The sequence below is a fragment of the Meriones unguiculatus genome, chromosome 3 (assembly GCF_030254825.1).
Source record: "Meriones unguiculatus strain TT.TT164.6M chromosome 3, Bangor_MerUng_6.1, whole genome shotgun sequence".
Taxonomy (NCBI): domain Eukaryota; kingdom Metazoa; phylum Chordata; class Mammalia; order Rodentia; family Muridae; genus Meriones; species Meriones unguiculatus.
The window spans coordinates 30,890,055-30,913,571 of record NC_083351.1 but is presented as its reverse complement, the minus strand read 5'-3'; the positions used below and the strand labels follow the sequence as shown (position 1 = coordinate 30,913,571).

Sequence of the window (23,517 nt, the reverse complement as noted above, 5' to 3'; positions counted from 1 at the left end):
TGCAAAAACTGATTTTCAGCATGGAAAATATGTTATGATGACTGAGCCAGGACAAACTTCGTAGCCCTTTAAAGCTGACCCAGCCGGAGGACGCAACCTGCCTATATTGTTGATGTTAATGGCAAGTGGCTGAGAACCAGCAAGATCTAAGGATGAGGCCACTGCACATGTGGAGCATGTGCTCACTGTGCCAGGGTATCAGCTGTAGCGTGAGTAAAGAGAGCACAGAGTGTTGAAGCTGTAGTCTCAGGAAGTAACCAGCTTACATGGCTGGTGGTGATCAAAAAAACTGGTCACAGGTGGAAGGGAGAGACCCAAGTATGCCATATGGTAATGGGCAAGGGCAGTGGGATACCATCACCTAGACAACCCACAAAATGTCGATCTGTTTGGGTGGTCTGCTGGGGTGGCCTCTTTTTCTATTAATGGTTTTCCCGGGTCTTAGGAGGCAGGAGGAAGAGATGATTTCAAGGCTAAAACTGGTTCAGGTACCTCAGGCTTGAGAGAGAAGGAACAGGAACGGTTCTGGCCTCCAGTCTAGGAAAGCATGAGAGGGGCTACGGAGTTTCAGGCCCACTCACCGGGGTGGTGGAGCCAGGAGGGATGTAGAAGAGAGGCACTCCACTCTTGGTGCTGTCGGGAAGGGTGAAATGCTCCGGCACTGAGGAGAAGGACTGAAGATGGGCAAGCATCTGGTCTGTCTGGTTAATGCTGTAGAACAAGGGCCAAGCTTGAGCTACAGCAAACTGCTGGGGCAGACAGCGGGGACCTCAGGAGTACAAAGAACCCTGGACATGAGCCTGGTACATTGCGCTCCCACATTCACAAGTTTGACCCTCCGCATAAGTGGGGTATTGTTCATTGAGTGGTGACCTTACTTACCTCTGGAGTGTGTTCCAGAAACGGCGGATAACGTGAGTCCGATACAACGAGCGAATAGGCTGTCTTAGTGCACAGGACACATCATGTAGAATGTCGTAGCCGCCTTCCATGGTCACTTCTACCCGTGTCACTCGAGGGCCCTCAGGCTCTAGGGGCCAGGGTGCCACAGCCACATACTCAATGCGCATATTGTGTTTCCACAGCAGCACCAGCTTCACCTCCAACTGGGACCCTCCTTCAGGAGAGCAGGAAGCCAAGTGAGGGTTAGAAGCAGACTCCAAGCCCAAGTCCTACTCAGAGCCTCACCTATATCATGGAACCTTGAGCCTGGCCAAAGTCCCAAACCCAGTTTCGTACATTTTAGAACTACAGCCTCCCCGCCAATGCAGAGAGAAGCATGCAGGAGGAATCTGAAAACAAAGTCCTCTGCAGTGGGATATGGAATTGGGAACTACATGCTAAGAGAACTCAGCCTTAAAAGCACCTCAAAGCCCACTTGTCTTAAATGATGAGCAGAGACTCTCACGGGGGCACTTTTAAATGTGTGGTGGGCAGGAGCCCCCTATTTATCTGGTAGGTCTGCACACATGTAAGTTACCAGAAACCTGTGAAACTGCGGTGGGGTCTAGTGACCCTTACCTTTGGCTAGGGTAACCTCTCGGACACTGTAGCCCTCCCGCAGGCGGACAGACACAGTGCTGACCAAGTCAGCTGGCACCTCTTTCTCAGTGTGCTTCTTTCTTCGCAAGGCCAGGGCAGGGTTGCTGCTTGCAGAGACCAGGTGCTCATTAAACAAACGGTGCTGAGAGCCTGGAGGACCCATGAGGATGGGGAAGGAGAAATTGGTATCTGCCAGCTGATGGATATATGGGGAGGGGCTATGTTGAGATCACTATGAGAGAAAGTACCAGAGAAGCCAGCCCCAGTTAGACTATAAGCCCTCCCAAAGCCAAGGCCATCCTGTACCCCACCCACAGGGCCTGCCTCTTACCACAGTAGTATTCGGGGTTCAGGGCTTCCCCACTGCGCAGGAAGGAGTAGAGCAGAAATGCCCGGTGGTAGACAGTCAGACCCAGGTTGCCTGGCTCAGGCTCAGGACAAGTGGACAGGTAGGAACCAAATGTCGCCATTGCAATGAACTTCATCAATTCCACATTGGGCACATGGCCAAAACTGCAGTCGTAAGAGTAAACTCCTCCCACCTGGAGAGAGTGAGCAAGTGAAGGCCCTACTGTACCAGAGGACCAGGGAAGAAGAACAGGAGAGGGAAGCACTGTTCCCACTTTCCAGACCACCGAGGGGAAGTGGGCCACAGTGCTCCCAGGACAGACCACCACGCTGTACCTCTCCTTTAGTCTTCCTATCTAAATCCCATGCTAACTGGCCATAGCACCCTCTGCCCTCCTTCCTCCAGGTCAAAACCACTCTTTCCCCTTCTCCAGGAGACTTTGGCAACTGTCCCACGGGCTTCTCGTCGTCCTCCTTCTAACAAAGTGCTTCTGAAACTCGAAGGTGCATTCTAAACCTTTGGGTCTTGTTAAAGCACATGTCTGGTGTGGGGCCTGAGAGCCTGCACTGGGAAAAAGCTTCCGGTAATACCAGCACCAAGGCTGTAAATCAAACCACTTGTAATCTATAGGCCAAATCAGTCCATACCTATTCTTCAGTGAGGTTGTGTGGAACGGCCACACCCATTCATTTTGCATTTTGTCTGTGGCTGCTTTCACACTCCTACAGGAAAGCCATGCAGCTGTGAAACTAAGGGCCTGCAAAGCTTGCATAGTCACTGCCTGACGTCTGCAGAAAATATTTGCAGACCTGCTCCATATGACTCATTCAATATCCTAAATGAGTTAGGTTCCTCACCTTCATCTCTATGTACACACCTGCAGCTGTCTACACACTGGCCCTTGGCTTCACTTGGAATGAACTTATCTTTGCAATTCCAAATTGCCACATCCCACGGTACAATCTCCCTTTAGCTTCCTTCCACCCTCTTCCTGCTGTGTTTTGACCTCACTGAGACAGTCTGTCAGGTCTTTGGCCTCTGCTGTCTCCAAGTCTATCTATACCATCCTGACCCTCATTTCCCAACCCAGCCTGGACCCTACAGTCAAGCAACCCTGAAAACATCACTGTCAAATAGCTCACCCTCTATTTTCTTCTGTTCTTATCTCAAAATCCCAACCAGGGTCACAGTGTACATTGGCAGCTTAATGAAGGGAACCATGTAGGCTGCTCCACACCAAAATACCCCACCCAGGGACTTCTTGGGGTCTGTCCTCAGGACAGCTCCTTCTCCCCAGTGCTGCCTTCCCCTCCTTATGTATTCACCATCACCTTCCACTTCTGAGAGAATCAGAGACCTTTGGCAGAACTTATCTGCACTTTATTTCCTAAGTTTCAGTCTCAAAGAAAGAATGACCCTCGTTCATAAAGAATTGTCCCATCTGTTTCTAGAGCCAATTTAATTTAGGGATATTATCAGATCATTTTTCTGTGTTTTTTTTTTTTTTCCCCCTCCTAATTTTTAAACCCTTTTTGGACACTATGACCTCTTAGAACTATGAACAAGCCAACAAAAAAGGAAATCAAAACTACACAGATTCCATCTCCCTGGTTAGAGTGGCTACTGCTAAGAAAACCTCAAATGCCAGTAAGGATGCCGGACGAAGGAGACTTTTTCACACTGCTGGGAGGAATGTTAATTACTTCAGCCACTATGGGAATCAGTATTAAAAGAGTAACTTCCATAGGACCCATATAGACAACTCTTGGATATGTGCCTAAAGGATTCTAAGTCAACATGCCACAGATACACTTTTACATCTACATTTACGACAGCCATATTCACAAAAGCCAAGTTACAGAAAATCAGCGTAGGTGTCCAACAAAAGATGAATAAAGAAAATGTGGTCTATATACACACTGGAGCTTTTTTGTTTTTGGTTTTTCAAGACAGAGTTTCGCTGTGTAACATCCCTGGCTGATCAGAACTCACTCTGTACCAGGCTGGCCTCAAACTCAGAGATTCACCTGCCTCTGCCTCCAGAGTGCTAGAATCAAAGGCCTGTGCCACCATGCCCAGCTGTTTGCTTGTTTTAAAGTGTGCATTGGTATTTTGCCTGTCTGTGTGCATGTCTGTATGAGGGTGTGGGATCCCCTTGAACTGGAGCTACAGACAATTGGGTGCTGGGAATTGAACCTGGGTCCTCTTGACCACTGAGCCATATCTCTAGTGTCTACAATGGAGCTTTGTTCAGTCATGAAGAATCATGAGGCTTGTAGGAAGAAGAGTGATATACCTGAAGGTGATCACATTAAGGGAAATAAAAGCCAAACTAAGAAAGACAAATCTTTCATTTCTCTCATTTGTGGATCTAGATTTTATGCAGATAAATAAAAGCATCTGCATATCTGATAACATCAGGAAGAAGTGACACTGGGAACAAAGGCTAAGTGAGAGATGGAGAAAGGTGAGGGTACAGGAGTGACTATGGCCACAGCATATGAAATATGTCCTTGACAATGTCTATGAAACCTATCACTACGAAATGAATGCATGCCAATTAAATAAATTAAAAGAACTGTGTTTAACTGTCTGCCTTACCAAGCAAAGTAAACCAACCCAAAAAAACATGCTTTCTTTCACCTTTTATTTCTTTCTGGCTACTATTCTCTCTTGTTCCTCACTTTAGTCAACTTCTTGTGTCAACATTTGTCTTCATTTCTTTCTCTTCTGTGCCCTTTGCAATACACATTTCCTGCACCACCTCTTCACTGAAATGGCTCTAAAACATTTCCGCATGACTTCCTAATGAACAAGTCCAAAGGGCACTTTTCATTCCTCATCCTACTTATCTTTCTGCTGCTCTTCACTAAGTTAATTATTCCTTCCTTCCAAACTTCTGACTTCTGACATGACACTCTCCAAACCAGAGCCCTCCACTGCTTGCTGGTGCTCCTTGGGGGCCTTTGAGACCCTCCTCTTTTCTCAATTAGTATGTGTAGCCTGACAAATCTAAAATGTCTACTTCTCAACTACTGCTACTTCCTGGGTACCAAGATCTGTGGATCCAACTGCCAACTACCTCAAAGAACACCCAAGTGCGCGCACCCATGAACTTTAAATGCATCGGCTCGCCCATCAGGTAGGCACTCTCCACTCTCACAACCTCCCTGGATAGGTGGATCCCACCTAGAGAGAAAGCGATGTGCTCGGTGTCCCAGTGCTAAGAAGCAGGGCCAAGGTTCCGACTCAGCAGGCTTAACTCTACAGGTGACACTTCACTGCTGTGCAGGACTCAACCACAGGTCCAACACGTGCACAAATCTGAATTTGTCACCTTGTCTTTACACCACTGAGCAGTAAAAATGTCCCTATAGCACACAAGCCCAACTCTTTATCCACAAACCTTCATCACTCAGCGAACTATACTTAAACTTTTTCCATGGCAGAATCACATTTTCATGGCCTGGTTACGCCCAACCTCAGGCCTTGCCTCCCAAAGCTCTTGCTTCCTGCCCTGCAGTTCATCCAACCAAATTAGTGGCAGTGTCCTGAACAGGCCTTCCTTCCAACTCTGGTTTAACTTTTGGTTAAGCTGGGTTTTCTGACCCTTCCAACTAAAGCAGTAACTAAGTGGGCAGATGGGATTAGAACTCACTCAGGTGTCAAAGTTTCCATTCTTTCCCTCACAACATGTTAAGAAAAGAGGTCAAACCCTGAGGAAAACCGACGAGAGTCCTCTCCCACCACCGTCACCTATCCTGCTCTACACCTGGCACTTTCTCCCCAGGAACTATGTCATCATCTTCACTTGGGAAATCGCCTCTGTAAGAAAGTAACCGGCCATTCCTGACTTTGTGAGAGTCCCATTTCCCACTTCTTCCTAGAGAGTCCTCACCTGCACAAAGGAACAAGCCACCGTGCCACTGCGGAGCTGGTTCAGAAGTGTCTCACACACAGCAACATCAGGGACACTGGTCACCCCATCTGTGATCACGATGATACCTGAGACAGGGAATAAGATAGGTGGCTCTGGAGGCGATAGCCACACCAAAGTCACAAGGAGGCTCAACAGCGCCCTGACAACCGCTCTGTCTGTCCACAAGGGCACTTTACAAACCCCGGGCACCTTTCTCCTCCCCCTTTCTCCTGCCTCTTTCCTCGGTGCTCCTGCCAGATTTCCCGTCCCAGGGTCCCATTAGGGTCTGAGGGAGGCTGGTGCTGACACCCTGGGAGGATGCGTTAGTAGAAACTCGCAGCTCACAAACATGGAAACAGGACCTCTTTCCCGGGTCTGTCGGTCCTGCGGAAGCCTCAGTCTTCGCCAAACACCCCCAACCTTTCTGAGCCCATTTCCCCATTTATAACAATATATCTTCTACTGACCTGCACTAGAATTTGAGGGCAGTAACTGCAGTGCCAAGATGCCCTGACGAATCATACTGACCAGCCCAAGATCAGCTGTCACCATGGAGACTCCCACCTTCCGGCCTGAGGACTCCCCTGAATCTGGGAACTGGTCTTCTGCCTGGCCCGAAATTATAGAAAAGAAGGAATGGGACAGAGAGCAATGTTGCCCCATCTACAGCATAATCAGATCCCCCTCTGTCTTTCTGTCTCTCCTTGGGTGCAAGAGACTGAACCTAGGCTCTCACATTGCCAGTACACCCAGACCTCAAACTGACACTCAGGGCCCAGTATACCCAAGTCAGACAGTTATAATCCTAAGCACCCCAGGTTTCCTACTCTACAGGTGAGTTCTGCTGTATCCTCGTGCCCAGCATGTGCTAAGATGCTGAGCCCCAGACGGGAAGGGAGTGAAGCACTACACGAAGTGTCAGACTACGCTGAGGCGGTCTCTCTACCTTTTGCCAAGAAAGGTCCTTTGCTACATTTCCCCATCACTGCTCCAAGTATTTCATAACCAGTCACTGCACACTGTTTGCACAGCCACTTTGGCAGTCTCCAAAATACTGAGGCAGAACACTCCAGCAGGCTAAACGGTTTTATCTTGATTGTGCAAAATGCTAAACAGAGATCAAAGCTACCCATGCTCACTTTCAGATCCAGGGGTGGAGATGTAAGAAGAGAAAACACAAGCAAACACCCCAGGGGCAAATGGCCTTCACACTTTCTCCCAAGCATGAAGCTGTGCTGTGGCGCTCTATCTCAGCTGCCTCTGTCTGGCAGGGAGCCTGTTCACTAGCACTCCATCCTTGGTTTACTTCGCCCCTCGCCCTGACTCGTTTCTGCTCTCTCTACCCTCCCTATGGGCACATGGCTCCCCTTTGCCCTTAGCTCTCAGCTGTCCTCTGAGTGTCCTCTGTCCTCTTTCTTGCCCACCTACCTGGCTCTGGGGCTCATACTGCTGTTGTAGCATGGCGGCCACCTTATTCTCAAAGAGGCAGAGCTGCGCATACACCTGCTGTAGGAATGCCTCCCGCTGGGAAGGGTCCAGAAGGCAGCCTTGCACCAGAACCTGAGAAGCACAAGGCAAAGACTGAGATGGGGTGGGTGGAGCACTGGGCATTACACCCCTAGTCTACACTGCTCCCTTTTGGGACCCCCAACTTCTCCACACCCAGCTCTACCTCCTCGGAGTCTGCTGCTGCGCTCAACCCAGGAACACTGCAAGACCAGCTCAGGGTTTTCACAAAGTCCCTATGTCTCCAGTCCTCCAACCTGGGCTTCTCACTCCTCACGCTTTCCTTTAACAGTGAGAGGATCTTCTAGCACCTTCCACAATCTGGAAGCCTCCACTCCCCTGCCTGGAAAAGCCTTTCTTATTCTAATCCATGCTCCTTTTTTCCTTAATATGCTTTACATACAAGCTATTCTGGACCCTTTCTCTGCTTAAAGGTCAAAAGCCTCGTTCTCCCAATGAAGATACTTTGATTCCTTTGACTCTTAGTAGATAATTCCCATTCTTCTTTTGGGAGACAGTAAGTCAGCCATTAGGAACTCACCACTGACCTAGAGGATGGACTACTTGCATGCCTCTGACACCTTGAAGGTGCTACAGGTGTACGCCACCTGTGCTCTTGTTTTCTCTTCCTCCTCTTTCGCCCAAAGGCAATCTTACCACTTTGGACCTTTTATGTCACACTCATTCTCTATGGGCCCTTTCCTTCTATTCTACGTCAACGATGAGGAAGTGTCTCCTGTGTTCAGGCCTGCAGTCTTTATGGTGGCCTTCAGGATCCCTTCTGCCCTCCTGCCAAACAACTACTTCTACTTCTTCCCACCCTGCTCTTGACTGGGTAAGGGTCAAGGGATAAACATTCTCCAGGTCTGTGAGATGGCACACAGAAGGAGAAATGCCAGGAACGGGAACCACGGGAATACGAGAATGTGCTCCTGTTGTTTGGGACATCAGGATAAAACAGTAACTTTTCACAGATGGAAGCAGCGGTGCACACTTATAACCCCAACAGGAAGACAAAGGCAAGATGATCAAGAGTCTGAGGCTAGCTTAGGCTACACTTTGAGTACTGGGCCATCTTGGGCTGAAGCCTTATTCAAAAGTTCACAAAAAAGAAAGCTGTCATTAAAAATCATATTTTTTGACATGGGACAATGCTCATATTACAAAAACATAGTACATGAGTCATCTATTTGGAAGTACCTGATGTTTTCCTCCTCTTTTGGATGAAGAAGGAAGGATTAACCCACTTAACAGACTATAAAGAAATTCTATAAAACATTAACAATGCCTTTTGGAAGACTGAGGCAGAAGGATTATAAGGTCAAATGTACACAGTGACATCAAAGCCAATCTAATCAGACTCTATCTCTGAGTCTGACTAGTCTTAGAAAGTATAAAGAGAGGTGGGGAGCCAGGCATGGTGGCACACATCTTTATTCCCAGCACTAAGGGAGGCAGAGGCAGGTGGATCATTCCGAGTTCCAGGCCAGCCTGGTCTACAGAGAGAGTCCTGGACAGCCAAGGCTACACAGAGAAACCCTGTCTCAAAAACCAAAAGGGAGAAAGAGAGAACGAGCGAGTAAGCGCTGGGGATATAATGCAAAGGTAGAACACTTGTTCGGCACACATGAGGCCCTGAGTTCAATCCTTAGTACTAAAAAAGAAATAAGTGAGCTGGGTATGACGGCACATGCATGTGACCTTAGCATTTGGAAAGCTGAGGCAGAAAATGAGAGTGCCAGGCTAGCCACGTCTGCTTATCAAGATCCTGTCTTAAAAAAAGACTCAGTTAAAGGTGGCTTTGTCTAAAAGATTTCTGTCACTGGTGGGTTTTATTGGATGTTCCCTCTTGGTGTTCTCACAGCATCTATGTCAGAACTCTCGTCAGTGCTCCTGCCGTACTCAGTTGACATTATCTCTCCCCTCCTGAGCTCGTAACTACTCCATCAGGACAATGACAGGACCTGATTTATCTGTGCCCCCAGGACTTAGGCTGGACAGGGCACAGGTGAGGCTCTAGTGTAGAGGAATAGTATCTGAGTGATTACCTAACAATGATGCTTTTCCTGACTTGGCGTGGATCCTGCAAAGCCAGGCCTCTGTCTGGAGATATGGCCTACGAGCACCAGTTAATGGCCGGGAGACACCTGAGACTCGGGCAGACGGCTGGCAGTCCTGCCTTGAGACCTGGCAAGTACCAACTATTCTGTTACTTGTTTTAGACCTTTAGGTGCTATTCTTGGCATCTAACTCTCAAAGAAAATCTGACTGCTGAGGGTGACACTACAGCCGTGAGGAACAGTATCAATGACTTGAGGGTAGTTAAGAGCAGATGAGGGGAAACTGGCCCACTGCTTATCCAAGCAAAAAACAAGTATTTCAGGAACAGACTTGAGTGTTTTCCAACAGGAGTACTCTATGATAGGCTGCTCTGCCAGAAGAGAAACCTTTTAATTACTTTTGCAGTCAGCATTACCCCTGACAGTACACAGGGCCCTCAGAAAACCCTTTCTTTAAAAAAAAAAATTATATTTCTGGGGACTGAAATAGCTCAAACGTCACAAAAGTATCCAAAAAGACTGTCCTGGGCTACAGACAGGAGTCAGCACAACAGAAAACATTTCACAGAACTGAAGGAGTTATACAGGGATGAGGGTGGAGGTGAGTGAGGGCAAAGAAAATAGTCGGTGAGGGCAAAGAAAATAGTCAAAGACATTTACAGGATGGGTAGAGAAGCATGTGTCTAACTAATGCCAGCTAAGCAGAGGAAAGCTCTAAGACCCGAAGAGCAAATGCTTTTCAAGGGGTGACATTTGCAAGAGTGAATACGACACATGCTCAAGAAGCCAGCAGAGGCTTGGCTGCAGCTCGATTGATAGAGCGCCTTTGAGCATTCTTGAAGGCCTGGGTGGCTCTCACCTGTGGTCCCAGCATTTGAGAAGTGGAAGCAGTAGTATCAGAAGTTCAAGGTCATCTTTGGCTACACAGCAAGCTCAAGGTTAGCCTGTGCTACATGGGACTTGGTCAAGACTGGGAGGGAAGAACACACGGACTGACACAGGGACAGGACGGACAGACAGTTAGAAGGTTCAGCAGGTTGATACTTGCCATCAAATCAGATGGCCTAAGTTCCTTCCCTGAACCTACATGGTAGAAGGAGAGAGCTGGTTCCCACAAGCGGTCCTTTGACTTTCACCACCAAGGTGTACACGCACAGATGCACAGATGCACAGATGCACAGATGCACAGACACACACACAGGCAGGCACACACACTCTAAATGTAATGAGAGGGAGGGCGAGAGAGGACGGGAAAACGGCCCTGGTACCTGGGTATAAACAGTAAAGAGAGGATAAGGGCTTTGTCTCAATTGGCTCTCAGAAATTCAGTCTGCGGCACAGGCTTGGAGAGGAGATGCGCTACCTGGTGGGACTGCAGGCCGATGATGGAGGAATAGGCCTGGATTGTTACATAGATCTCGGGCTGGAAGTCGATACAGGACCCAGGCACTCGGAAGGGCCGAAGCAGCCCGCCCAGACACCGGGACAGAGCATGGAAAACTTCATCAAACAAGATTTCCCCTGTAGAATCATCCTGTGAGCAATGAAGAGAGAGATCTCACAAGGGTGTCCAAAGCAGCTATAAGTAGAAAACAGAAACAAGCAGGTTTCCAAGGTCAGCAGGATCTCTTTTTTATGGTCGACTGGTGTCCCCATGGACATAGAAGAGGACCTGCCTTTGAATGTTCACCATTCGTTCACAGGTTTGTCTTTTCCCCACAAGGCTGAGACTGGTTTCACTTCTCCCAGATCTCTCCCCTCCTCACCCCATCCCGTCTTTGTTACTATTTCCTCAAACCACTTACCACAATGCCAGTAGACGGGCTGAGGTCCAGCTCAATAACAAAACGATACTGCCAAGCCAGGAAGGTGACCCGAGTGGAGGGGACAAGAAGGAATGGCCTTGGGACCACTGGTTCATCTGGCTGCCATCCAGGGGGCAAAACACTGAGGACTTCCAACTCCTCTTCAGACTGAAGCTAACAAGATGGAAGAGAAAGAGAGGGCAGAAGGCAGGAGTAGGAGAGATGATGGCTCAGTGCTTAAGAAAGCTGGTGTTCTTGCCAGGTGTGGTGGCACACACCTGTAATCCCAGCGCTCAGGAGCAGAGGCAGGTGGATCTCTATGAGTTCGAGGCCAGCCTGGTCTACAAAGTGAGTGCAGGACAGCCAGGACTATACAGAGAAACTGTCTCAAAAAAACAAAAACAACAACAACAACAACAACAAAAACAAAAAACAAAAAACGAAAAACCACCAAAAAGAAAAACTGCAAGTGTTCTCAGAAAACGTACTAAATCAACTAACCTGGGCTCACAGGGGCTGACAGACGAAACCAAAGTGTGCTACTGGTGTACATTGGTCTTCTTGTAGGACTCCTAACCATGGAAACAGGGGCTATCTCTGATTCTTTTACCTGCTTTTGGGACCCTTTCCCTCCTACTGGGTTGCCTCGTCCAGCCTTAATATGAGGGGAAGTGCCTAGTCTTATTGCAACATGATACCCCTGGGAGACTGCTCAGTTCTGAAGGCAAAGAGAGGAGGAGTAGATGTGGAGAAGGGAGGTTGGGGGGGGTAGAAACTGGGAGGAAGGAGGGAGGGAAAACTGTGATTGAGATGTAATATATGAGAATAATCTTATTTCTTTCATTCATTCATTCATTTTTGGTTTTTTGAGACAGGCTCTCTCTGGATAGACCTGGCTGTTACGGAACTCACTCTGTAGGCCAGGTTAGCCTTGAACTCAGAGATTCACCTCCTAAGTGCTGGGATTAAAGGCATGTGCCACCACCTCCCAGCTAAAAAGTTTTTTTTTAATTAAAAAAAAAAAAAAAAAAAGGCTTGCTCTCAAAGAGGACCCAGTGTCAGGAGGCTCCCAACCACCTGTGACTCCAGCTCCAGGGCATCTGATGCCCTCTTCTGGCCTCTCTAAGCACCTATATGCACGTGCCACACACTCACAGACATATTAAAAAGTTAAAAGAGGAAGGGCGGGAAGAGCTCCCTTTCTTCTCTGAATCCCAATTTTGGCCATGTAGTAGCTGTGAGGCTGCAGAAAAAGGACTTAAGTTTTGGAAGGCTCATTGTCCTTATGTGTAAAAGGAACACAATCTAATACCAGCCTAAAGTGCAGCTTTGTGGTCCAAGGGAATCCCTACACCCACGCCCTAGACCTGCCTTCTATGTCCAACATGACCCTCCACTGGCTCCACTTTCAATAAACCAGGGACCCTTCCAGTGCCTCACTGGCTGGAAAAAGAATGAACAAATTTCCCTGAAGGAAGCGTTCTGCAGGCAAAGCCACTCACTGCCCCTCCCAGCCTCAGAGCCCTAACAGAGAGGTTCTTCTGGGCCAGGCCCTCACCTCCCACCTGTCACTAGGACCTACCAGGAACTCTTGGGGTGTGGCCTGAATGGTTTGATGCAGATGGTTAAGGAACCAGGCCAGGCGAACATTTCGGGAGATTCGGTAATCTTTCTTCATTAACAGAAACACCTGCCCGGCTTCTTCCACCTAACGAGAGATAAAAGAAAAAGAACACTGAGTTCCCAGGCTATGCATCCCATGCCAGAAACCTGCCCAAGGAGCCCACCCAGTGAGCGGAGGGCATTTTGAAAAGCGTTCCCAATACAGACCACTGCACAGAGGAAGTGAGCTTACCGTCTTACAGCATGGCTCCACGAATGTTTATGTGAGTTTCTCCCACAAACCACAAGCTCCCAGAGGTGGGAGAGGTGCTCTGTCTTGTTTTTGTGCCCTCATGCTTGGCAAACTGATTCATATGAGACCCAGTGAGTCTCTAGTTTGCTACATAAGCGTTTGCCAGTTACTGCCTCAGTCTTGCCCACGGCAGACACCAGAGGAACCTTCACTAGGTAAATATAAGAGTTCTGAGGGAATGAGGCCTCCTAGGGGGGATCTCACACCAAGTCCCTGCGGGTCACAATCTCTATTCACACGCTTGTCAATGTCAATGCTTTAGTTGTGTCCTATCCTGTCCCGTCCCATCTGTCTTCGACCCTTCTCCCACCCCCACCCCTAGTGCCTTCAGAGGTGGTCAGTTCAACGGTAACCTTACTTTTCTACTAGACAAACCCTGCCAAAGATGACCTGGGGCGTATTATTCCCTGTATGCAGAGTCTACAATATACTACGACGGCTGTACCTTCACAGGAAGAAACCTGCCATTTTCTCACCGTGGTAAATCTTAATAGGCTTGACTTCTCAGTCAGCAGCCTTTCTGGGTACCCCCCTCCCCAGGTTTTTCCACCTCTTCCCAAGCCTGTACTTCCAGCAGACCAACTTGCCTGGAGTTGACAAAAATTGAATAACTGCCCTAATTATTACATCATTACAAACTGAGTAAGTATGCTAAGGGCTAAGAATGAGGTTTTATGAGAGCAAGAAACAAAGTAACTGATCCTGTCTAAGGTCTTGGGAGGATAGGATGATGAAGCTCCAGCAGAGCTGGCCGCATGAGATACCCGACAGAGGGCAAGCAACAGCCACTGCATTTCTGGAAGTGTGCTCATGCACCTAGTTTCACATAGTATAGCTTCCATTTCTTTACCTTTCTCTTGCTTTCAACACTGTTTTGAATGACTGAGTTCTCCAAGGCCAAACGGATATCTGGTTCACCTGTCAGTTCTTAAAAGAATCCATCTTGAAACCAGGGTTGTCTGCATAGCCTTCTCAGAAAAATTCTCTTTTATCTGTGACTCTTTGATGGGAACATTTCCAAAACCTCCTAAGTTGTCTTACATTCAAGATGTACCTTATCAGAACCAGAAGGCTGGCTTAATATAATTTAAGCAGCTGGAATATTTTTCAAAGTGGGAGCCAAGCACCAGGTGCATCAGAATCACCTGAGCTGTTTATTAAAATGCACATTTGATTTTTGGGTACCATCCAAGACCAAATGAATTAAGAGCTGACAGAGCGCAAGAATCTACATTTTAACTAGTTCCCCTGAGGATCTTTCCATTTTACTGTTTCAAAATTTTTTTAACTAGTTGTTTCATAGCATTCACATACCTCAATTCTAACCTCCCTTGAGTCTGATGTGCCCAACTTTTGAAACAATCTGATAAGACAAAGCAGATTCTAATGTGTTCTATTATATGCTGTGCATGTGATCGTGCAGGATGCTGAATTTTTTTCCAGGCTTCAACTGTAACAAGTAGAAAAGGATTATCTCTGTAGCGATATTCTAATTAAACAGGGGAGGAAGTCCAATGGCAGAGGAAGGCTGGCACTGTTTACGGTATTCATTGAGGCCTACACACTACAAGAGGTCTAAAGTGCTGCCAGGCACGGTGCTTCCTTTTTTTCTGGGTTTTGTTCTTCCTTGAGACTAAGGGCCAAACTCTTATCTGAGCCTTTTCTAAACCATGTGTTGTCTTCCCACAAAATAATGTAGACACCTCCCTTCCCCAACTATCTGAAGCTTCTCATCATTATAAACCTGAACCTCTTGCATGACCTCAAGTTGAGGCTTCCCTCTCCCCACCCTCAGCCGCCTCACCTACCACTAGGGTAAAAGCAAGCACTTGGTCCTTGAAAGCACCTTGGACCAAATGCTGGCTCCGCGAGTTTCTTCATTCATGAACAGGGATAACGGGAGTAACTATTTCATGAGGATTGTATTAGATACTTAAGAGAACTTCAACTTCCTGAGTTCCATCTAACTGCTTTTGGAAGACGGTTAAATGCTCCATTAAACATTACGCTTCCTCAGCTGCTCCTTTGCAACATCTACTATAATCCAATGTTCATTCATTCCACAAAGCTAAGGAATCCATCTGTCTTACACTCCGAATCCACCCTAACACTCAGCCCACTCTGGGTCCAGAGTAGTACTCGTTTTTCTCTTTTGGGAGCCTAACATCTCTAAATATCACTTTTTTTCCCCCTTGGCATTCTGTTCCTACACTATTCATCCATAGAGTTTTCACATGTGCACTTTCTTTATTACATCTCTACACACACACACACACACACACATTTGTGTGCTCCTACATATGACACATACATACAAACTTTGTTGTATGCACACAAGCACACATGTCATAGTGCACATGTGCAGGTCAGAGGACAACTTGTAGATCCAGAGGTAAATCACTTACTTGGGAGTTCTAGACCTAATAGTGTCTTTTAATATCTGTACCTCCGTTTCCTGAAAAGGGGGTGACAGGGTTGAAAGAACTGAGCTTCGGGAATAAACGAACATTGGATTATAATTATAATAGATGTTGCAAAGGAGCTCAGAATGTAAATGTGCGCAGAACAGTGGCTGGCATGCTAAGAACTCAACAAGAGGAACTCAACAAGAAGCCATTACTATCTATCATTAAACACATCCTTCCCTCCTATTGAAGTACTCTTCCGGGGTCCTACATATTCTAGCCAAATCTAAGGTGTTGCTTCCTTCTCAGATCCTCTAGTTCGACTAGAATGAGTAATCCTAAGGTATCTTAGCATGAAACGGCACTTCATCTACTCTGACTTCAGTTTTCTGCTCTGTTCACGAGAATAAATACTGCCAGGTTCCCCGCACGAGTCTGAATGTCAAAACATACATATATATACGGCTCTTTGCATTGGGGGGTGCCTCATCTGCCCTTCCTGACTTAACTTGTGGTCCCCAAGCCAACACAGGACAAATATTTTTATAAAGAAGGAAACAGGATCTGTGAAGTTTAGAGGGGTTGCAGGGCTTTTCCAAAAGCATGAACGCTAGGGCGAAAACAACTCGTGCTACTGACTGCATTCCAGTTGATGAGATGCAAAACCCCCGCAAAGTCAGTCAGCTTCGGCGTGGCCCAATGAAAACCGCAACTAATAAGTTTTAATAGCACCACTATCTCCAGATCTGTTGGTGGGCGACAGGACACGGACGGCACCAGAGTAAACAAAACAGCAACCGCCTCCTTGAGGCTCCGGAGGGTGGAGGCTGCGACACGCCTGCCCTCGGGCCTCGGCCCCGCGCCCGCCCGTCCCTCACCTCAGGCTCCGGGCGCTCCGAGGCCATCACACAGCCCTCCCGCGCCGGCCCGGGCCAAGGAGGCCGCTCCACTCCTGACCTCTGACCCGGCTAGCTCCGCACCGGGCAGGAACCGGAAGTCGTTGGGATGGCTGGGTTCTGAGCTTTCTGATTGGTGGGTAGCGCGGCTGTGGGAGAAACCGGAAGTGGAAGCGGTTGCGCCAGCCGGGCCGGGGCAATGCAGGTGAGAAGCGGGTTGGATCTTGCAGTCGCTACCCACCGGGTCGGAGGGTGGACAGGAAAAGGACGCTAGGAAGTTGGGGCTGTGAGGAGAGGGCAAAGACTCGGCTACTTGAGGCTTGGCAGCGGGAACAGGAGAGGGCGAGGACAGCTATGGGAAGCGCGGATGTTGAGCTCGCTAACCGGAGGCCCGGGGAGGCTAGGCGGACTTGCTTGATTGAGTGTGGTAAAGGATCGAGAAAGTAATAGGCTGCCTTGGATACTGACGAAAGAAGGCTTCAGAAGGCTGAAGGGATTGTGGGTCGCCAAGGACGAAAACTAATCTGTTTGTAATCCGAGGCTGTAGGTGGAGCCCAGTATCCAACCCCATCAGTCACATTGTCAGCTTTGCAAATCAGCTTTGCATCATTCTTCCCGGCTTGTGCCCAGTTGCTAAGGGCGGAGAAGTGGAGTAAATAGTCCACAGATGGTCAAACGGAAACCCTCAGCTGGCTCAGCATTTAAAATTGCCCAGCGCTCAAAAACAACGTGTAGGTTTCCTCGCCTTTGTACTCATTTGGTTTGTTGCACCTGGCGATCCTACCGTTTGAGTGTTTATGGGTCACCCGAGTTTACAAAAGAGACACTGGAATATTGGCACAGAGATACACGAGTGCACGTTGACTCAGCAAGAAGATCGAAGCACCAAATGCTATAGATTGCCGACCAATTGGGGGACTGGGGCGGGAGATTGCCGAGCTGGTATTCAGAGAAAGCCTTGCATATAGGCAACGTGTAAGACCCTACAGATAGTGTTGTTGACAGCTCACAAGGCAAACGGTGATGGTGTAGGTATACTACAGAGGAACCCATGAGATGATGAATTTCATGGATTCCTTCTGGCTGTATGTACCAACAGCACCCCTGCTATCGTGGCAAACCTTTCTAAAATGTACTGAACTTTCCTGAAAGAAATGTGGCAATACCAACCCCATAGAGTGACACAATGCAAGAAAGATTCTCCATCCCCCAAGGGGAGCAGCATGATGACAGCAAACAGTAGTAGGGTAGGCAGACTGTGTGTGTTTGCCAGAAAAGGCCTAGGCCTACAAAGAAGATTGTGCTGCGGCTTGAGCATGTTCTTCTTAACCCTACTGCAGTTCTAAAAATGTTGGCTATTGAAAGAGGCAAGCATCTTGAGCTGGGAGAAGAGAATGGAAATGAAAAGATAAAGGCCTAAGTGTAATACAGTTCTAAGCCAATAAAATCATGAGGGTGCAGGCCGAAGGGAATTAGGTCTGGTGCAATGTCCTTACCGAAGGGCCACAGTGTAGGAGGACGATAGGAGGAATCAGTTGGTGGGAGGACGGGTTGAAAGGTCTAAGGGTTACCGCTGTCCGTAACCCAGATAGCAAGGTAGGAAATAATTTAGCTTTTCGGTATGTGTTGCACTGGGGTGTACCTGAGTAACCAAATGTGTCATTGACACAGAGGGAGGAGAAGCAGCTTGAGGCCTCACTAGATGCACTGCTGAGTCAAGTGGCTGATCTGAAGAATTCACTGGGGAGTTTCATCTACAAGCTGGAAAACGAGTATGACCGGCTAACCTGGTAAGGACTGCCAGGACAGCTGGGGAGGGCCATGGTAGTGGGGCCAGGCCCCCTGGCCGACGGGATATCTCCAGTGATGTAACTATTTATCAGTTTGCAAACATCCTTTTTGATTTGGAAAGAACTAGGTTGCCCAACATTGACAAGTATAGTTTGGCTTAAGGCCTCCTATGACAAAGAAACAGAGAAATGCCCCATTTCACAACCTGGCCTGTTTCTAGGTTTTAATTCTTATGCTTTGACTTCCTTGGTAAGGAGGAATTTCCTTGGTAAGGAGGAAGACCATTATAGCTACATTCATGCTGGATCTCCTTCCACAGAGGTGGCTGATTCTGAGATCCAACCTGCTGTGGAATGATGCAGACAATGGATTGTCTTTTTATTCCGCATCCACGTCAGAAATTGAAAGTGTCTTCCTCTTTCCCAACTCCATCATTTCTGCTAGCAATTCTGGTTCTCGCCTAGGCTAGTCATAGAACCGTGTGTTTTCTGGGGCTGAGTCTGGGCGTTCCAGGATTAGGAACTTGTAGAGATTATTATGTAGGGAAAAGTAACTCTGATGACTTCCTGCCACCACCAGGCCCTCTGTTCTGGATAGCTTTGCATTGCTCTCTGGACAGCTGAACACTCTGAACAAGGTCTTAAAACATGAGAAGACACCCCTGTTCCGTAACCAGGTCATCATCCCTCTGGTGCTGTCCCCAGACCGAGATGAAGACCTCATGGTAAGAAGCACAGCTGTTGACTGGCTCCTCTGGGTAGCAATGAAAAGTAAGGGCTGCTGTCTGGAGGACTTGCTTTTGTAGCCTTCTGAAGGCGGGAGAGTCACTTTTAAATAACTCTGAAAACTGAGGCCTGTGTCACCAAGTCCATGACCTTTCTTTTCTGACATATATATCAGGCAAAAAGAAAAAGTCTGTTATGCCTGCTTGTGACTTTGTCTATTCCAGTCTTTAAAATATGGGGTTGGGAATTTAGCTCAGTGGTAGAGCAAACATGAAGTCCTGGGTTTGGGCCCCAGAATGGGGGTGGGGATTCACAAAATAGCAAAACAACAAGACAGTTACAGTGTGGTAGTAAGGGTAAAATTTAATCTGTCTTAATCCTGATAGAATGTGTGAAACGACAATGTCACAGAAAGCTACGTTTGTGCCTCAGATTGTGCTGTCCATGAAAATGCAGTTTCCTGTGGAAGGAAAATGGGGTTAGAATCACCTTATTTGGATAGCACAATAGGATTAATACAATCTGTGTTACAGCGTCAAACTGAAGGACGGGTGCCTGTGTTCAGCCACGAGGTTGTCCCTGACCATTTGAGAACCAAGCCCGACCCTGAAGTTGAAGAGCAAGAGAAGCAGCTGACCACAGATGCTGCCAGAATTGGTGCGGATGCAGCTCAGGTTGGATTGAGTCACTGCGCTGCTGCCCCATCCCTGTCCTTCATAAGAAGCAAGACTTGACCTAGCCTGTGTAGTAGGGATGTGGGTTTGCTTATAGCTAGGCTGCCTCTGGAAGAGCACAGGGAAGATGCTTCCCCCAAACCGTTACTAATCACAACATCAATTCATGTGTGTTACAGAAGCAGATCCAGAGCTTGAATAAAATGTGTTCAAACCTTCTGGAGAAAATCAGCAAAGAGGAACGAGAATCAGAGAGTGGAGGTAAGGAGGGGTGTGTGGCAGAACAAAGGGAGAGCTGTGCAAGATCACTAAATAGGAATGGCGGCCTGCCTAATGGTGCAGAAAGACATAAGAATCAACTCCTGGGACTGGCAGAATGGCTCAATGGGCAAAGGTCTGACCTAAGGTTGATCCCTGGGACCTACATGGTGGAGGGAAGAACCAACAAGTTGTCCTCTGACCACCACACACAAAATAAGTAAATGTGATTTAAAAAAAAGTAAGAGGCTGCTTTTCTCCTGAGCAGAGGTGGCCATCCTCTTGTGTCTTTCCCAATAAATGTCTTGTGTGAGGTTGTGCTGTGTGACTTTGTGATGTTTCTTGGCTCCAACCACCAGGAAACCTTTCCCCTCAGAGCTGTACCACTTACATTGGTGCCAAGACTTGGAGAGGCTCTCCTGGGGTCTGAGCCATACTTGGCAGGGGTGGGGGGGGCAGTGTAAGGAGAATGAACTGGTAAGAAAAGGATCTGGATCCTGTTAGTGTTTGTTGTGTAGACTAGCCTTAAAGCACATGGTGGAAATAGACAAAGTGAAAATTAATCATAGGTTTGGGGACTTTGATCGGCCTGGGGGATTCTTGATGGCTTTGCAGACGATAAGCCCTGGCGGCTGTCACTGGTCTCCCAGCTGCTGGGTTTAGTCCAGAGTTGGACATACACTTGAGGGTTCTTGCTTTTTTTTTCCCCTCAGGTCTGCGGCCAAACAAGCAGACTTTCAACCCTGCAGACACTAATGCCCTAGTGGCAGCTGTTGCCTTTGGGAAGGGGCTGTCTAATTGGAGACCCTCAAGTAGCAGTGGTCCTGGCCAACCCGGCCAGCCAGGAGCTGGTACTATCCTTGCAGGAGCCTCGGGATTACAGCAAGTTCAGATGGCAGGTGCTCCCAACCAACAGCAGCCAATCCTCAGCGGAGTCCAGATGGCTCAAGCAGGTCAACCAGGTGAGGTGACATCTCACAGGAATGTGGGATAAGCTAGAGCATCTAAGCCTCCTACATCCTCACCCTCTCCCAAAGTTGGGAAGCTCTTCCTTTGCACTGTCACTCAGAAGACAGTTCAAAGCTCTGCAGAGATGGAAGAAGGACCTTGAATAGCAGAAACTGGTGTTGTCATTTACTTCCACCTCAGACTTTTGTTTCAACCGTCCTATTTATTCTGGATGTTAGTGCGTGTCTCTTAGGTAAAGAAATAAGTGTCCAGACCTTAACCAAGACCATTTGGTAGATAATCAAGAATTAAGCTGGCAGTCTGCCAGTCCTTTATGGATTCTTTCTCCTACCCTGTCTCTTGGGTCATGGCTCCTTGCCTTCTCTCATGCTCCTTTTTGCTTAGTGCGAGAGCCATCTGGAGGGGTTCGCAGAAGTAGCTGCAAAGCTGTCTGCAGGCTGTCTAGGGAAAAGGACAACTGAGGTAGCAGAACATGGTACTCTTTACCAGTGATGTGAAACAGGGGCTACATAGTTAACTGTCTTTCTGAAAGTAGATGGGCAGACCATTCTAGGGGACTGGGCTGTTCAGTCCCCTCCTCGCTCCTTTCAAATCACCCCTTTCTCTCTAGATATGTTCTGTGAGGGAGCCGGCTGAAGAGCCATGGCCTCTGATCTCTGCCATCTAGAGTTAGAGGCCACAGATGTTCCGTGGTGGACAGAACATCTGACAGGAAGGAATCCAAGAGGCTGCATTTCTGATTTATTGTGAAAGTTTACCTTGCTTCAGATATCTCTCTTTGTGTTACTTTTAGGGAAAATGCCAAGTGGGATAAAAACCAACATCAAGTCAGCCTCAATGCATCCCTACCAGCGGTGAGTGTGGGCAGCAGCCTCCGCTCTCAGGTGATCTGTGCTGAGTTGAGCAATGAAATTTATCTTTTGCTCAAGGCTTACCTAGACAGGTACAATAGAAAGAACACAGGCTTTCAGCAAGAGACAGATCTCCGCTCCAGTGTGAATAGCCATGCGACCTTGGGAAAGTGACCTAATTTTTCTGAGCCTGTGTTCTCATTTGTAATGGTGATAATACCTACCTCATAGGGTTGTTGTGAGGATTAAAATGGGAAAATGAATGTAAAACACTTAGCATGGTATATGAAATACTGGGTCTTGAATAAATGAGTTTCTTACTTTTCCACCCTGCCATTCACTGTCCTATACCCAGAACTTACTGTGATTTGCTACAGCTTGTGACAGTGGCGAGCTAATGGACACAGGATCAAGTAATCCAGGAACCATGGCAGCCTGTATGTGTTGGAGGCATATTGTCTCTGTAGTTGCCTCCTGTTCAGGTCCCATCCTGCTAGCCCTAAGCTAAAGATGAAGAGGTTTCTGGGGAATACTGTCCACCTACAGGTCTAATGAAGTCAGCTCAGCTTTTACCTGGGAAATAGGTAAAAGTCTCCATCTTTTACCCTCCTCTGCTTAGGAAGATGTCTAGGGAACAGCAGTGGGAGATTTCTTAGGAAGTGTCCCTGTCAGGTAGCAGCACAGATAAGATACTGTCTTCCTCCTCTGAGGGGAATTGTGCTTCACACTGACAATCGTCAGGGTTCACTTGTCCCCACAATAACTACTCTTCCATGTCACTAAACGTGTGGCTCAGATAAGATCTGGATTGAAAGTGGGAAGGGCAGCAGCCCCATTCATCTTGCTTGCTTTTGTAGAGTTGACAAACAGTGGACTTTTGGACAGCCAGCCATGTTGCCTTTCTCAGCATTCTTTTGTGGGCAAGGGCAGGGATTGAGTCAGCAGAAGTGGGCCAAAGGGTTTCTTTGTTCAATAAAGATATTTAAATTGATGTTCCCCGGCTCAGGGTTGTGTGACTGAAATTTATGAGCCACCAGGCAATTCTAATTTGTTCTCCTGAAAGTATATCCTTATCTTTAATTTTCTTTAATTTAAAACCCCTAGGACTGCCATTTGCACTGCTTGTATTCCCTTCTGTTACACACTAGAACCTTGGCCTTTGGTCTCTGTCAGACAGCATTCTACCAGGCTGTGGCAGCAAAGGCTTAGAAGAAATGGTCCTCTGTTAGTGATCTGTGGAGACGTGAGTGGTGTTGACAAAGCTGACTGGCCACAACACACTGCACCAGGGGAGTCCTGTCATCTGCTCTGAGGCAATGCCAAACTTTCCCCCACTTGAACAGGCTGGCCCATCAGCCCATCCAGGTGGTGTTTATCTTCTCATCTTTTCCCTTCCCACTGAATGTCAGCGCTAACTGGGGTACGGAACAGAGCTCTAGCTGAGCTTTTCCAGACCTTCCGAGCATGTCTTGCTGACTGCTGTCTTTTACTCCACCTGTGGTCAATCCTGAGAGGCTTTGTTGCCCCAGCTGAACCATCTTCATTCCCACCATACTATTGAAATGGGCTTCTTGCCCTCCAAGAACAGGAATATCTTCCTGCTGCAGAAGGCAGGTCTTCACCCACATCTCATGCCCTTAAGCAGACAGTTGGGTGCTAGAAGCACCCACACCTAAGTTAGTCGCTCTGGTAGCACATGCTGTCATTTCCACTACCTCCTCCCTCTAGAGCTTTTGCATACAAATCTGTTGATCTTCCACTTTGGGGTTCATATACCAGTTCACCCCACGATGGAAAGAATGTCTGGAACCTCAACTACTTGGTCTTTGGGAGGAATGTATGTGGAGTTGCC

The 23,517-nt window shown here is 47.8% G+C and overlaps 2 protein-coding genes across 4 annotated transcripts in view; one reads left to right on the top strand and one right to left on the bottom strand.

Moving 5' to 3' along the window:
- The window catches only part of Szt2 (SZT2 subunit of KICSTOR complex), a 44,556-nt gene extending 28,062 nt beyond the window's left edge, over nucleotides 1-16,494 (bottom strand). Inside the window, exons 1-11 of one of the 2 annotated variants that reach the window (XM_021644540.2) lie at nucleotides 16,380-16,494; nucleotides 12,764-12,889; nucleotides 11,182-11,355; nucleotides 10,740-10,910; nucleotides 7,239-7,370; nucleotides 6,278-6,419; nucleotides 5,790-5,896; nucleotides 1,874-2,084; nucleotides 1,522-1,692; nucleotides 883-1,117; nucleotides 582-711 (exon numbers count right to left, since the gene is read on the bottom strand). In XM_021644540.2, coding sequence (XP_021500215.1) covers nucleotides 582-711; nucleotides 883-1,117; nucleotides 1,522-1,692; nucleotides 1,874-2,084; nucleotides 5,790-5,896; nucleotides 6,278-6,419; nucleotides 7,239-7,370; nucleotides 10,740-10,910; nucleotides 11,182-11,355; nucleotides 12,764-12,889; nucleotides 16,380-16,406 — 1,626 coding nt within the window. In that variant the 5' untranslated portion in view covers nucleotides 16,407-16,494. Of the gene's footprint in view, nucleotides 1-581; nucleotides 712-882; nucleotides 1,118-1,521; nucleotides 1,693-1,873; nucleotides 2,085-5,789; nucleotides 5,897-6,277; nucleotides 6,420-7,238; nucleotides 7,371-10,739; nucleotides 10,956-11,181; nucleotides 11,356-12,763; nucleotides 12,890-16,379 lie in introns of those variants that run through there. The other variant, XM_060379717.1, reaches the window with a different exon arrangement.
- Med8 (mediator complex subunit 8) lies at nucleotides 16,489-22,656 on the top strand. 2 transcript variants are annotated; one of them, XM_021644583.2, is made up of 7 exons: nucleotides 16,489-16,602; nucleotides 18,069-18,187; nucleotides 18,768-18,912; nucleotides 19,447-19,587; nucleotides 19,767-19,848; nucleotides 20,559-20,807; nucleotides 21,608-22,656. In XM_021644583.2, the coding sequence occupies exons 1-7, from the start codon at nucleotides 16,597-16,599 to the stop codon at nucleotides 21,670-21,672; spliced, it is 807 nt and encodes a 268-aa protein (XP_021500258.1). In that variant the 5' UTR covers nucleotides 16,489-16,596; the 3' UTR covers nucleotides 21,673-22,656. The 2 variants fall into 2 exon arrangements, with proteins under 2 accessions (XP_021500258.1, XP_060235701.1); XM_060379718.1 differs by lacking the exon at nucleotides 16,489-16,602 and adding an exon at nucleotides 16,624-17,128.
- The last annotated feature ends 861 nt before the right edge of the window (nucleotides 22,657-23,517 follow it).

What these genes read in the sequence shown, in the direction of transcription:
- Med8 (XM_021644583.2), top strand. An exon ending in ACCGAGATGAAGACCTCATG is followed by an intron (nt 18,913 to 19,446) that starts GTAAGAAGCACA and finishes TCTGTGTTACAG; the next exon opens with CGTCAAACTGAAGGACGGGT. An exon ending in TTGGTGCGGATGCAGCTCAG is followed by an intron (nt 19,588 to 19,766) that starts GTTGGATTGAGT and finishes TGTGTGTTACAG; the next exon opens with AAGCAGATCCAGAGCTTGAA.